Source organism: Balaenoptera musculus, chromosome 4, assembly GCF_009873245.2.
Source record: "Balaenoptera musculus isolate JJ_BM4_2016_0621 chromosome 4, mBalMus1.pri.v3, whole genome shotgun sequence".
NCBI classification, from domain to species: domain Eukaryota; kingdom Metazoa; phylum Chordata; class Mammalia; order Artiodactyla; family Balaenopteridae; genus Balaenoptera; species Balaenoptera musculus.
In genome coordinates, this window is record NC_045788.1 from 56,633,591 (window position 1) to 56,649,022 (window position 15,432).

Consider the following 15,432-nt stretch of genomic DNA (forward strand, 5'->3'; position numbering starts at 1 on the left):
CTTAAGTCATTCCATTTCTTTCCATGGACACTCAAATGCCACAGTAATCCAAGCTACCAACTTTTTTCACTTGTAGTGGGCAGCACCTCCCAATGGTCTCTGCTCTACACTCTCATCCCCCAAGCATTCTCCTCATATAAGCCATACTGACAACTCTAGACATAAATCACATCTTGTCACCTCTCACTTAAAATCTTCCAATGGCCTCCCACTACACATAAACTAAAATCCACAGCTCTTACCTGTAGGTCCTATTTGATCTGGTCCTGTCTCTTCTCGGATTTGATTTCACACAGCACCCCTTCCTCCTCATCACGTTCCTGCCTCACGGCCCGTCATGCTGTTCCTTAAACATGCCAAACACATGGACTCTAGGGCCTTTGTACTCGCTATTCCTTCTGCTTAGAATGTTCTTCTTTCCAATCTCTGCATGGCTGGTTCCTTCTTATCTTTCAGGTCCCAACTCAAACAGCATCTCACTCAACCTGAGGTGTCACCCCCATCGCCCAAACCCCACTCCCCACACACACTCTCCGTCACACCGCCACACTGTCTGCTTTCACTTTATCATAGTGCTACTCATCACTATCCGAAATAATGTTTGCTTATATTTGTCTCTTTCCTACCCTCTGGAATGTAGACTCCTTGAAAATAAGGGCCTTGTCTGTCTTGTATAGCCCCAATTTCTAGAACAGTTTCTAACATATAGCAGGCAATCAATCAATACTTGTTGGATAAATGAATCACTATTATAGTGGAGATAAGGAACAAACTGCTAGGAGAACACAGAGAAGGAATGGCTTACTTCTGCCTGAGTGTGTCAGGGAAAGCTTCCCTGAAAAGGGGACATGTGAGTTATCTTTTAAAATAAGCAAGTTTACTAGGCAGGTAGGGAGTGAGGGGAAAGAAAATTGGGAAAGAGGAAATAGTGTGAGCAAAGGCCCAGTCTGCTGGAGAGATGGTCTTCAGGATCCTTTGGAAAAGATATAGGAGTTGATATACACAGGAAGCTAATTATTCATGGCTTTGTCCATGATACAGAACTCAGACTTCAGAGGCAGTAGGGGGCCCTCTGAACGACTTTAAGCAAAGCAGTTACATGACTGGATTGCATTTGATAAAGATCATAGGAAATGTGAAGACAGAGAAGAGAGCCAAAGACAAAGCCCTAGGATGATACAATATAGTGCAGTAGAGAATGAGGATCCAGAAAAATGAGATTGAGAATGCCTGGTTTATGAAGTAAAATGAAAACCAGAGAAGTGTGGCATTATGGAAGTCTAGAACAAGGTGTTTCCAAAGAAGAGTCTAGGTATATACATTATTAACCCAGGAACTTTTACTTCCAGATATTACAAAACAGAAACACACGTATAAGGAGGTACCCATAATAAATGTTCCCAGAAGGACGGTTTGTAACCACTGAAAAGTGGAAACAACTTAAGTGTCCAACTACAGGATAATGGATAAACTGTTCATACAATGTAACACTTACTACAGGATAATGGATAAACTGTTCATACAATGTAACACTATACTGTAGTGAAAATACACGTCCTAGGCCATGTGTGTCAACATAAATGATTCTCATAACAAAATGCTGAATAAAAAGAACATGTTGGAAAAGAAGATATGTAAGAATAATCATTTTAATCTGGGGGTTAAAATATGAAAACCACTACATTTTTTATAGGAAGATACATATGTAGCAAAAGTACAAAAAAGTGGGGGGCGGGGACAATAAATACCAACTTAGTATAGTGGCTACATCTGGGAGCATAGGAGCAGCTACTGTTGGGAAAGGACACAGCTTCAGTTGAATTGATAATTTTCACTCTTGAAGCTAGGTGGCAAATACACATGTTCGTTATATTATTTTAAATATTTTTATGTCTGAGGGACTTCAAAATGATTTTAAAACACCAATAACAGAAAAAGGAGTGGTTCACCAGGTCAGGACAGAGAAGTAATACTTGGATTTGAAAAGACACAGGTCAAGAATAACTTTGGTAAGAACCACTTCAGTAGAGTAGCAGGGGATGAAAGGTCATATGAAGTGGCTTAGAGAGAGAATGGGAGATGTGAAAATGGAGACAACCAATATAGGCAGCTATATAGAAGAGTTCTACCATGACAGGGAGCAGAGAAATAGGGTACAGAGTTAGAAGGGGAAATGGGTCAACAGAAGATTTTTTTTAAGATGGCTTAGGCTTGTTTGCATGACAACAGGAGGAAGTCAATAAAAACAAAAGAACAGATGATACAGGAGCTACAGCATAGCTATAGAAGCATAGCCCATAAAAAGGCAGAAGAAGATGAGGTGCACAGGACTACGGGAGGGATCAACTTCAGATAGTGTCAAGCATTTTATTTCCAAAGCAGTATCCACAGTAGTATTCGAGCAGATATTGCATCCATATATAACGATAATAATGGCAATTAACAATTTTGAGCACTTATGTGACAGGCAGTATTATAAACACTTCATAAATATTATCTCATTTAACCTTCACAAAATCCCTATCAAGTAGGTATAATTATTATCCCTATTTTACATATGAGGAAACTAAGTTCAGAGAGTTAAAAATTTCCCCAAGAGCTTTCAGATAGCTAGGTAGAGGCTGCCCAGATTTGCATTTCTACATATATCCTCTACAAACAATAAGAAAAACAAATAAAACTGCACAAAAACCATGTCCTCCATACAACTAGAAGCCACAGAATGCCCAGACTCCAAAATAACTGTAAGTGAAAAAGAAAAAACATCAAATCCCAGTGAGTAATCACTCATGCTCCTGCCATAAGCCTTCACAGTAAGCAAGAGCAGTCCAATAAAAACTGAAGGACAGAGAAAAGAGGGAGCTAGCAGCAGGCCTAAAATTGCTTTATAACCACTACCAGAAAAAGTAAATCCCTTAATTTTATAAATACTAAAACATGATCCAGTCACTGACTGCTGGAGAGGGACTTAAATGTACACATGATCTGAAGTGGGTATCTTCAAAGGGGCTTCTAGAGGAGAAAAAAGGCAAAAAGGAAGGGAGAGGCACCCTTTGGCAACTGGCAGGTGAAGGGGAAAAGAAGCAAAACAGGAAAAGTTAGCGTCCTTCAGGCCAAAACAGAACAAAGCAAAAATCAGAGGACATGCAAACACTCTCCTGACCACTGTAAAAAAAAAAAAACAACTCACAAATTATTAAAGAACTGGACTTTGATACAGTGATAGAAGAGGTTGCCATTGAATTAAGAATCTCATAAACTACCCAAAATCCACATAATGAATAGACAAAAACAAATCAATTCTATACAAAGTTACTACCAAAAAAATCAATACATCTCAGCAAATGAACCACCCCTCAAAAACAAAAAAAAACAGAAAAAAACAACACTCCAAACTGAATTAAATATAGTATTCAAACAAAACTTTGAGGATATAAAAAATCACCTTGAATCAGGAATTCAAAATGTATAAAGAAAAATGGGCAAAACGTAATGAGAAATGAAAAGAAGGAAAATTAAACTCAGGAAAGAAAAAGATAATTATGTCAAAAATGCAGAGTAAATACAAGTGTCAAAGAAGAATAGACTCAAATGAAAATGTAATAAGAGGCATTGAAGAAAGACAGAAAAGCAGTCAAGAAAATAAAAATGATACAAAGAAAAAATTTTAATGGGTCAGAGAGGAAGCAATGGAAGTGAAGACAAGTAAAGAAGGAATAACTTATGTAAAACTGGAGTCCCTGAAGAAGAAAAGCAAAACAATCAAACAGAACTAATATTTGAGGGACTTCCCTGGCGGTCCAGTAGTTAAGACTCCGCACTTCCAGTGCTGGGGGTGCAGGTTCAATCCCTGATTGAACTGAGGTCCCACATGCCACTCAGCATGGCCAAAAAAAAAAAAAAGAAAAACTAGTATTTGAAACTATAATTGTCCAAAATTGTTTAAAATTGTCCAAAAGTAAATGAAGATCTGAATCTACATACTGAAAAGGCATACCAGGTATCTGAACAATCAAATCTGGGGTAGATCTTTTAAAAGGTATGAGACTTCAAAGAAAAAGAAAAAAGTCCTCAAGCTCTCCAGGCAAAAAGATCAAATAACTTACAAAGGCAAAAGAATTAGAATGGCATCCACAATATGCAAAACAAGACAATAATGGAGCAGCATTTTTAAAAAAATAAAGTGTGAAACAAGGATTTTATGTCCAGCCAACTCTTCCTGTATCAAGTGTCAAGACTATAGAAAAACATTTTTAAATATATAAGACCTTAGGAATTCAATACTTAAAAGTCACTCTTGAGAAATCTATTAGAGCTTCATTCAACAAAGAAATGACTGGGAAAACTTCAGCAAAAGGGCTGATGGTAAGTATTTTCATATGTCTCATTGTATCAAAGACTAAATAAAAGGTGAAGATGAGGGTGAAAGATCAATGTTCAAATATTATACATTATGATACAATGGAAATAAGGCAAAAAAATGGGAAGAAAAAGGAAAGAGGAAAGTAGAATAAGCTATTGATTCTGCAATAGGCAACTGTTGGGATACGATTAAAAACTGACAAACCAGAGAGTAAAACATTAAATAACCAAACAGGCTGGTAAAATCATTTTAAATAGTATAAACAATAAGAGAATGAAAATGGACTACAAAGGATGGTATGGTGTGACACTTTTCTAAATATACCTTTATGTATGATTCTGACTTTTAGAACTATGTTAACATTTTACAGACTTAGAAAAAGAATCAAAGCCAACAAGAATTGGGGAAGACCCCAAATGAAATACATACAAACAGAAATAAGCCTAACTATATGAAAAAATAAATAACATAACCACACTGAAGGCGGAGTGAAGAAAAAAACTATTCACATATTCACATAGTCTCAAAGTATCTCCCCCATGATACTTATTAAGCACAAAAAGAAAAATAGTAACTTTACAAAGGACAAACCTAGCAGGTAGCACCTTTATAAACTAAGTAACTTTGTAAAACAGTACTTTAACTACACACTGTAATGCTAAAGACAAAAAGAACAATGCACAAATATTTCCTTCTCATTAGCAGGCTTGTTTTTCAAAAGGACATAGATTATCAATCCCTGAACTACTTTATGTGTACTGTGAGTGAGTGTGTGTCTGTGTTGTGAATAATGAAAGTCCAGGTTTCTCACTATCAAAGAAAGGAGTTAAACATTAAGATAAGATGGAAAGCTGGAATGAACACTGTCATGTTGTATTGAAATTTTAAGCATCAGCCTGAACTCAGTTTTCAATATGTGTACATATAGATAAATACAAATGTATGTATACATACATATATATTACTAGCTCTGTCATGAGAAGATCTAGAAGCAATGACACTCCAGTACCAAAGGGCACACCTAACACTTAGATTTTGGTTTCTAAATACCATTCTCCAATAAAAGAAACCTCCTTGAAGAAATGGTTGGCATGGGGAAGGTACAACAAAATCCTGGAATATTTTGTATTGTCAGAAAGTAAGGAACTATGCAAAAAATTATGGAGACATATCAAAAGAACATAAGCAGCAGCCTGAAGGGACACACACTGGTCAAATGTGAGACAGTTAAAACATCAAAATAAATTATAGTAAGTGTTTATATCCCTGGAATAAAATAATAATCCATAGTGATATTGATTAATTAATTAACTAATTAAGAAGAAAAAAGTCCTTCTTTAAAGTAAAATTCTAACTATAAATGTAGAAAGAATGATTAAAACAGAAAAATCACCATTCGGCAAACACCACAGTAATAATCGTTGCAGGGAAGAATCATCAATAGATGCTAAAATCACTGAGTAAAAATATAATGAGAAATATTCACGTAGCCTCAAAGTACCCCCCCATATGATACTTATTAAACATGAGAAGAAAAATAATAACTTTACAAAGGAGAACCCTGGCAGGCACCACATTAACCAGTGATCAAAGTTAACAGCACCAGTGATGCAAAATATTCACATCATGTCCTTCCCAATATGAGGAACTGGGAAGGACACAACCTTGGTTCTGTGGTATTCCTGTCCAAAAAACCACATAACCTGAATTTAATCATGAGAAAACAACAAACAAACCCAAAATGGGACATTCTACAAAACAACTCTTCAAAAATTGCAAGATGGTAAAGAGCATAGAAAAACGTAAGTCAACCAGATTAAAGAATACATAACAACTACATGCAAAATTTTATCCTGGATTGGATCCTGGAATCAGAAAAAGTACATTAGTAGACAATTGGTGAAATGTAAACAGTCTGTGGATTAGATAATATTGTTGTTATCAGTGTTGATTTCCTGATTTTGCTAATTGCACTGCAGTTACATAAAATATCAAATTTGGAGAATCTGATGAGGTGCATGTAGAAATTTTTTAGAAGCGTTTTGTAAGTTAAAAGTTACTCAAATTAAAAAGTTAATAAAATAAAATAAAACTTGCCCAAAGCCACAAATAAATGCCAGAGCTGGGAACGCTCTTGTTCCAGACCCCATACCAACATGCTCCACTGCACCTTAGGACAACTAAACACAATTAAAGACTAACTCAGGTACCAGGAACTGTCCTAAATGTCTTAAACATACTAACTTGCAGGTATTATAAGTATCATCATTATCATCATCATCTTCATGAGGCATAGAGAAATGAGGAAATATTTCCAATATCATACATCTAGTAAGTAGTAAGACTACAACTTGAACACTAGTCTAACCCCAAAGTCCATGATTTCATGTTCTTAACTAATATCCTATAAAACAGATGCTAGAAAAGAAAATAATAAGAAATCAAGAGATCCTTAAAAATTAAAGATATGATTGTCAAAATAAAAAAAATTCAACATAGCATTAGAATTTAAGAATATCTCTCAGAAATTAAAGAAATAAGAGAGAAGAGATAAGAAGTATGAAGAATCAATCCAGCTAATCCAAGATAGAGCTAACAGAATTACTGGGAAAAAAAAAAGAGAGAGAAAATATAGAGAAGAATATTATCAAGGAAGTAATACCAAAGAAAATTCCCCAGAGTTCAAGAGAAACAGGAGTATGCAAACTGAAAGGATCCACTAGTGCTGACAGGGACAAATGAATAAAGACCCAGACCTAGACACATCCATCATTGTGAAATTTCAGATACCAAGGATAAAAAGGAAAGCCTAAAAACTTCCAGAAAAAAAAAACTCCAAATTAAAGTGGGTCACCCACAAGAGAATAAGAATCTGAATAAGATTTCTCTTCAGCAACACTAGGAAGACAAAAAAACAAAACAAATCAAAACAATACACACACATACACAAACACAAAAAAATGCAGTATAGCCTTTAACATTCTTAGGAAAATAATTTTCAGCCTGGAACTGAACTGTCAAATATGAAGATATAATACAGACATTTTTAGAAACACAAAGGCTCAGAAAAATTTATTTCCCATTCATTACTCCATCACTTTTTTATTTTATTTTTTTGATGTGGACCATTTTTAAAGTCTTTATTGAACTTGTTACAGTATTGTTTCTGTTTTATGTTTTGGTTTTTTGGCTGCAAGGCATGTGGGATCTTAGCTCCCCGACCAGGGATCAAACCCGCACCCCCTGCATTGGAAGGTGAAGTCTTAACCAGTGGACCTCCAGGGAAGTCCCTCCCTCACTTTAAAGAGAGAGATGTGTTGTAATATAAATTTATATTTATCCTTTCTTCCTTCAAGTAAGGTGAAGATGTACTCCAACAAACAAAATTAAAAAAAAAAAAGAAAACATGTATATTTAGAAATAGTAGCCTAAGCCATAGAGTAATGAAGAGAAGTTCAAAATTAACAGCTGTGCAGCAAAGCCAGAGGGCAACCAGTTGAGACTGGAGCAAGAAGATAGAGGGATCTGGAAGGCGGGGCGGGGGTGGGGGGCGGTGAGAATCCCACACAATAGACAGAGTGATCAAGAGTTGGAGGGGAAAATGAGGATATGATAAAAATACATTATGTAAGAAAAAGAAAGGAGAAAAGAAAAGCAATGAAAAACTATAGGGAATACAAAAATCTACAAAATGAAGTCATGATCCAAATGTAAAATATCTAGTCCAAATTAGAACAGGAAATCAGTGGGTTTCATGAAGATAAGTGAAATGGACTGTAAACAATAAACAGAAAGATTAAGAAACTAGTAGTTTTTTTAAGGCATAAGATTCTTCTCTGTATATTTTTTTAAAGTGTGAGAAACTCAAAGAAAAACAAAAAGCTATTTCAAAGTTATAATCCACATGTGAAGCAAACTAAAACGGACATGATTTTGAGTAACTGGTGACTTAAAAGAAAGGGCTACCCATCTGAACACCTCTTTTAAGTAGCATGGAATCATGACATTGGAAACAAGGAGAAAGAAACAGCTTTGCAGTGAATATTTCCCTACTGTTAATAATGCAAAAGCTGAATATCAATTTTCAACAGTCGGAATCAACCTGCAAATATGAAGCACGGGAAACTTAATTTGATTATAAACAAAAATGTGATAAACCTTGATAGTGTCAAAATAAAACTACAGCCAACCTAAGATGGGAGGTAGAAAGAAGAATGGAGAAGAAAGAAAAGGTAGGGGATGGATAAGGAAGGGAGAACCGGTGATTACTGCTTTTCATTACAAGTACTTTGTTCTATAGGCATTATTTTGCGAAAAATATCTTTTAATGTTTTAAGGAGAAAGCTGTTACCAGTGCAAATGCTACAAAGAGGTCAAGTGAGAAAGAGCTAGATTTGGCCTGTTAAATCATGGATGATCTTGAAAAGACCATTTCTCTAGAATATTGGAATGGAAACCAGAGTACGGTGGGCTGGGAAATGAATGGGAAATGAAGACCTGAAGAGGACAAGTATACCCAGCAGAACTCTAAGGACAGGAGAGAAGAAAAGAAAGGTCGCTAACAAGAAGAATTAAAAAGAAAGGGAAGGTTGTTGTTGCTATTTTTATTTACATGGGGAAAAAACCTGAGCATGTTTTTAATTTGACTAAGGTAAAGAAGAGATGACAGGTGATGAAATCCAGAGTACAGAATGAGGAATCAGCCTTGTACAGAAGAAGGGATATCTATTCTTCTGAAATACAAAGAAATGAGGTAGGGATGGATTCAGTTTGGGAGGCAGAAAGGTGGTGAGATCCAGCTAACAGGATCACGAAGAGCTTCTATCCACGAATGAAGTGTATTTTGACCATTCTCAGTACACTGCAAGTTCCTATGAAAAACAATCAGATGGGAAATTTTTGAAAACATAAAAATTAGCTGAAATTAGAGATTATGCTATCCAAAGCTGGGTTATCAATGTGAAAATGTATGTGCCAAAATCAGTACTTTAAATTTGGGGATAACATCAGTTGCATTCTCTTTATTATGAATTAAGATCACTACCTTCAGTATTACAATTCTAGAGCTACTTTTTCGCCGTGTTCTATCTCTCTTTCGTTCTTTTTTTTTTTTTTTAATTTTTTGGCTGCATTGGGTCTTCATTGCTGTGCGCGGGCTTTCTCTAGTTGTGGCGAGCAGGGGCTACTCTTCATTGAGGTGCGCAGGCTTCTCATTGCGGTGGCTTGTCTTTGTTGCAGAACACAGGCTCTAGGCACGCGGGCTTCAGTAGTTGTGGCACACGGGCTCAGCAGTTGTGACTTGTGGGCTCTAGAGCACAGGCTCAGTAGTTGTGGCACATGGGCTTAGTTGCTCCACAGCAATGTGGGATCTTCCAGGACCAGGGCTCGACCCTGTGTCCCCTGCATTGGCAGGCAGATTCCTAACTACTGCACCACCAGGGAAGTCCCTGTCTCTCTTTCAAATTAACCTGATTACTATGATAGGTTATTATTTGGCTACTAAATATTACAAATAGAAATCTATGTTTATGACAGATTTTAAAAATTTACCTTGAGTAACTAGTTCTTTTTCAAAAGAGTACAGGAATTAACAGAAAAAAAAAATGGTTGACTTTATTTTAAAATGTAGATGCTTTAGCAAAATTTATCCATGCTTTTTGCTTTCTAAATTTCTGTTAATGACCTTCCATCCTAAAGTGGTTCTTTCTCTGGGCATTTATGCTGCTGAAACAGTGTTATGTTACTCCATGCCAGGCTTACCCTAAGTAATCTGAAGCCTGCAGACAAATTTTAATAAAATGAAGACATGTTTTTCCTCCAAAGATTTTACTTTAAATTATAACTAAAGCCATAATTTTGAGACCACAAAAATATGTACCCTCATTAAAAATAAAACAACAGCTAAGGGTATCTTGAAGCAAGCTGACTGGGTTAAAAAGTCCTGGGAATAAAACTAAATCTGTGATGACCACTGATACTCATGGGTCATTGCTAAGGCAGCCCCAACTTAAGAACACAAGGATGGCAGGGAAAGAGCGCAGTGAGCTTAAAGGGAAGTATTTATTGAGTGGTTTCCATTGTGTGTCCTGGATTACTGGAACATGATATGGTCAGACTCTAGTGTAACACCACTCAAACCAGACTAGAGGTTGTTTACAATACCCTGGGCAATTTGAAACTCTTGAGATTTCAACAATGGCATCAACTAACTAAAACATTTTGAGTAATGTAATCAACTGTGATTTATTACCTCACATGAATGTGTTTCTAGCTTATAAATAAGCTACCACTGACCCCTTTTATCTCACACATAATTGAAATAATGAATTTGTAGTCTTGGTATCACTCTGTATTAAAAATTACAAAGCAAGTTTTTAGAGTCGAAATAAAACTTTACTCCCACCATCTCATCAGCCATTAGCTTTATTAGTCTACAATCATTGCCATTCTGCCTATTTCTGGTTCGCAATAAGACTTACTCATTAGTCTTACTCTTGTCTTTAGCAGCCTTTTAAAATCATAGCCTATTCATGTACCCTTGGTGGAGTCTTTGATGCATCTTTCAGGCCAACATTTCTATGCTTTCCTTCTATGTTGGTTCACCCACCTCTAGGTTGTGTTCATGTTCTGATTGTTTATTATTCTGATTTACTCTTTGATCCACACTCTCTCATCCTGACATTTCTATCTCGTTGAAATCCAGATTTCACGTCTAAATTAGCTTTCGTCTATGCTATCCTAATGAAGTTGCTCTGTACTTGTATACATCAACTACTTTGCTTTGTTTCTCTGCAGAAAACTTCTTCTTCTTTAAGAATTACCAGTGACATTGGTTTCATTAAAATCTTTGCTTCTAAGCTCTTAGGAACCGGCTTTTATTACACCCAAACTTTTCATTTTCCATTAGGTTCCACTCTCTTGATACCTGCTTGCTTCTTCTCTACTCTAACCCTCCTTAGTTTTTGGCTGCTTAAATTGTTTCTATGACAGTCTGTCCTTTTCCTCCAACTTTTCCACTTAAAAATTCTGATTATTGAGAAATTTATCTAAAACTTACTTCCATTTTCTTGTATTTTCTAATTTATATATTCACTGTATCACTGAGGGAGCTGAAATTAAGTATATATTACTCGTCAGCTAAAAAGTTCAGAGCGCACACACACACAAATGTAGAAGAAAAGAAAAAACCTAAATAAATGTTGATTCTCTTTCTTATCTAGTTTAAGCCTTAGAATCCAATGACCCTGCTCAAACTGAATTCTCTCTATGCATAACCAGAAGCATCCATCACTGTCTATAAAGTCACAAAGTGATATTAGGAGAAAAAAAGGCAGGAGGTGTATGCACAATCCATGCACACATATTAGAATTACACATTGCCCGAGAGTTTTCCCTCCTAAAAGTAAACAACTCTTCTGTAAAGAGTAATTATATGTTTGTATGACACACAAGTGGGTTTGCTCCCAAGTTAATGGTTTACTAGGGGCTTTACACAGCTAAAAATCAAAACTTTAGAACACAGGCTTGATTTTTCATAGTGAGTCGTAGGCCATAAAACCGAATATTCCACAGGAACAAATGAAGACAAAAACTAGCACTGTGTCTTGGATTTGAGATAGATCATCCATCCTGACAGACTCCAACTGAATGGCAAAACAGGCAAAGGAAGACCCTGTATAAAACCATCGTCGAGGGGAGTGGTACACAGAGAGAATAAGAGTAGGGGTTGGGGAAAAGGAAAAAAATGTAAACTAAAACCAGAAGAGGCCTTTATGAACCAATAATGACACGTGCCAAGATTTGGGTGATAATCAACTCAACTTTTTGCACCAGAGGGCAAAACAAACCCAAACAATGGGAACTCCAGAGAAGTAACATATCATGTTTTCCCCTAAATCCCAGAGAAAACAATTCACCACCAAAATGTTTCTGATGTACAATCACAAAGTGACACAATTATCAGTCTTCAAGATCAAAACAAAACAAAAAAGACTTACACCCAGAGTAAATAAAAACTTTAAGTTGGAGAAAGTTATAGAGGCACAATAGAAGAAACATCTTTGTAACAGTCATCTTTCTACCATACTGTCTTATTATTTTAGATATTCATGCAGAGGATAGTCAAATCAATGATGACCCAGAAGATACACTTTCATTCAATAGCTTGGCCTCAATTGCTTCTTTGAGCTCTTTTCTCAAAAAAAGGATATAATTTTATATACAGAAAACAATCTAGAATAAAAAGAAATACTGTACTCTCTTTCTAGCCAAAATTTAATTTTCCATTTGTTCTTAGGTAATAACATCCTTTAAAATTGTCCTTTCCACTAGTCATTCTACATGGAGGTGGAAGCTTTACATCTTAGAAATAAGTAACAGCTCATACTAAAGGCTAAAAGGAGTCAGAGTATGATTATTAAAAATGAACAGGGCTCAATACTGCAATGTCATTTTATTCTCACTACAGAAAGATACCTGTGTTTTCCTTAGCAGTGACAGAGGCCAACAGGAAAAGCATAAGATTCATAGACAGAGAATACCCTGAACTGATACAAACTGTATTAGCTAGAAGAGAATATTTATAAAACTAATTCTTCTAAACAATTTTGACACTGGATTGAGTTTGGTACACCATGTTTCAAACAGCTGTTCTCCTTAGGATCACAGGTTCAAACGCGCATAGACGATTTACATTTAACACCTGGTAAGCAATCAAATGCCACACAGTTAAGTGTAGGAGGTTGAGAGAGACGCCATTCTATGAAAAGTGATGCTTTCTTTTAAAGTAGGAACATTGTGCTTTTAGCCAAACAAATACTTAGCCATCTTATAATTCCAGGCACAACTGGTTATTTCAGAGACAACTCTGAATTGGGAAGAGCCCTGAAATGTTCTCCCACTAAATGCCTGATTTTTCTTTTCTTCCCTTACCTGATAATGAGCCTGGGCTTGCTGTGCTGAGTTCAAGGTGACATTGCAGAGCTTGCAGTACAGGGGCTTACATAGCTCCTCCAGGGCAGTGTCTTGCTCCCCTCCCTTAGGTAACTCTTCTTCCCCTGCCAGAGGCAAGGAAGCCTCCTGCCCAAAAGGCTTCTGCGGCGGAAGCGGCAAGGTTCCTGTAGACCTGGCGGCCACTGACATAGGAGGAGAGGATGAGGGCCGCTTAGGCAGAGGAAGCCCGGAGTGTTGCAGGAGGATCATTGGGTAGGAAAGACTTGGGCATAATCCAGTGGGTGACGAGAAGTCGGGTCTTCAGATCTGAATCAACAGCAAAAAAATACTTGAAAATGTGTCCTCTGCAATATGACGTGTAAATGACCACACCATCTGCCCCTTCCTCTACTTCTCCAAACCATCTTTAGGACTCCTTTCCTTTTACCTCATCCAGCAGACTGCCCCTGTGTGTTAATCCACACTGACACAGTGCTCTTCCACTGAGAACAGCTTTATAGATCTGGCTTGATTTTGCTTGGCACAGCTCCAAATGCAGTCCCTCTGGCCCAGGAACATTACTAACAGTATTGCATCCGTGGCTAATTAAATCTAAAAATCACATGGCTGAAATGGACATCAAAGGTCACCCAGTCCAGACCCCTTCCCTCAGGCACACTTAAACACTCCTGATGATAATAATGCATAGACAAAAAAAAAAAACACCACCAGCAAAAAACCTTAGCAAATATCTCCTTTCCGTGCAAACTAGTCTTTCTATCCAAATGATATCAAAAAGAATGAAATAAAGAGTGTCACTGCTCAGATTACTGCAAGCACTTCTAGAACTAGCTAAAATATCAAGGAACTCTGGGAAAAAATCTGAGTTATCATGTGACAAAAATAAATAAAAGTGTACCTTCTGATCAACTAGTAATATTTAAATAATTGAGCCAATGACTCCTCAGAGCAGAGGCTGCAAGCAGACAACCTATACGCCACATGCAGTCACAGATGTGCTCTGTTTGGAATATACAGTGTTTTGTTTTGCTTTCATTTTTAAATTGAATTAAAGTCAACATTTAAAAATCAAAAGATTTGTGGCTCCTCTTGATAAAAGGGTGATCTGGCAACACTTGGCCCATGGTCCTACATGGGCAATAATTAGCTAGTTAGTGCTGAGAGGCACTGTCCTGGGGTAGCCAAGCTTGCATTCTCTAGGCCACCTCAGTCCCCACTCAGCCTGCTGCCTATATTCATTACTTGCCTGCTCCCCGTAGGCTTGAGTTTAAGACCCCACCTCATATAGCCTTAGACGGTATTCATGAGTCCACTATAAAATCAGAGTATTTTCTCTCCCTCTAGAGGTAAATTACCTACATGAAATAGTGTATCAAGTAAATGTCCAATGGCGTACTGAATCACACTGCCACAAGCCCCAATATAATTCTAGTTCCTCAGTCTTTCGACTACTTGCTTTCCCCTTCTTATTAAATAACTGATAGTCTCTATTCTGTTTCCCTCAGAAAAGACCCAGTATGTTCCAATCCCACTTCAATTTTATCGATACGATTTCTCCGGCCTCCCACCCAGATGGCAACTTCTAACCCTGAGTATCTCAAAATGAACCACAGTATGCACTTTGAGTTCCCACGATTCTAATTAACCCAAATTAAAATCCTTATTTCAAAATCCTCTATTCTTTTCACTCTCAATACTATTAAAACCTCTTTTCTTGGTCAATAGAATATGGCTATTTTAAGCTGCTGAAATTTTCCACCTGCAATAGAAATGTGTACATTTTATGACAATAATAGATTTACTAAAATTAACCAAGAACATTTTGAAAAGTTAAAAGTCTCTCTTACCACATTTAATAAGTACATACACATGGAAATTGCAACCAAGTAACAGCTTTTATACTAAATTCAGGGTCTTGGGGCAGCAAAGGACATCAGTGCAATGGGAAAATAATATAGTAAAGGACAAAGTACATAAATTATTAGTCATAGTACTTAACAATACTTCTCATTAAACATGATATTTAGAAAAACAACAATATTATTTTATTCTCAAGCAGAAGTATGCTGTCCATGTCTCTGAGAATATTTTTTTAAAAAGCAATACAGATTTAGAAC

At 36.6% G+C, this 15,432-nt stretch overlaps 1 protein-coding gene across 5 annotated transcripts in view; it reads right to left on the minus strand.

Annotated features, from left to right (window-relative positions):
- The window catches only part of ZMAT3 (zinc finger matrin-type 3), a 31,854-nt gene that overhangs the window by 14,452 nt on the left and 1,970 nt on the right, over positions 1 to 15,432 (minus strand). For all 5 annotated transcript variants that reach the window (XM_036850682.1, XM_036850686.1, XM_036850685.1 and 2 more), the window contains one exon: positions 13,295 to 13,621. In XM_036850682.1, the coding sequence (XP_036706577.1) occupies positions 13,295 to 13,564 (270 nt within the window). In that variant the 5' untranslated portion in view covers positions 13,565 to 13,621. The remainder of the gene's footprint in view (positions 1 to 13,294; positions 13,622 to 15,432) is intronic.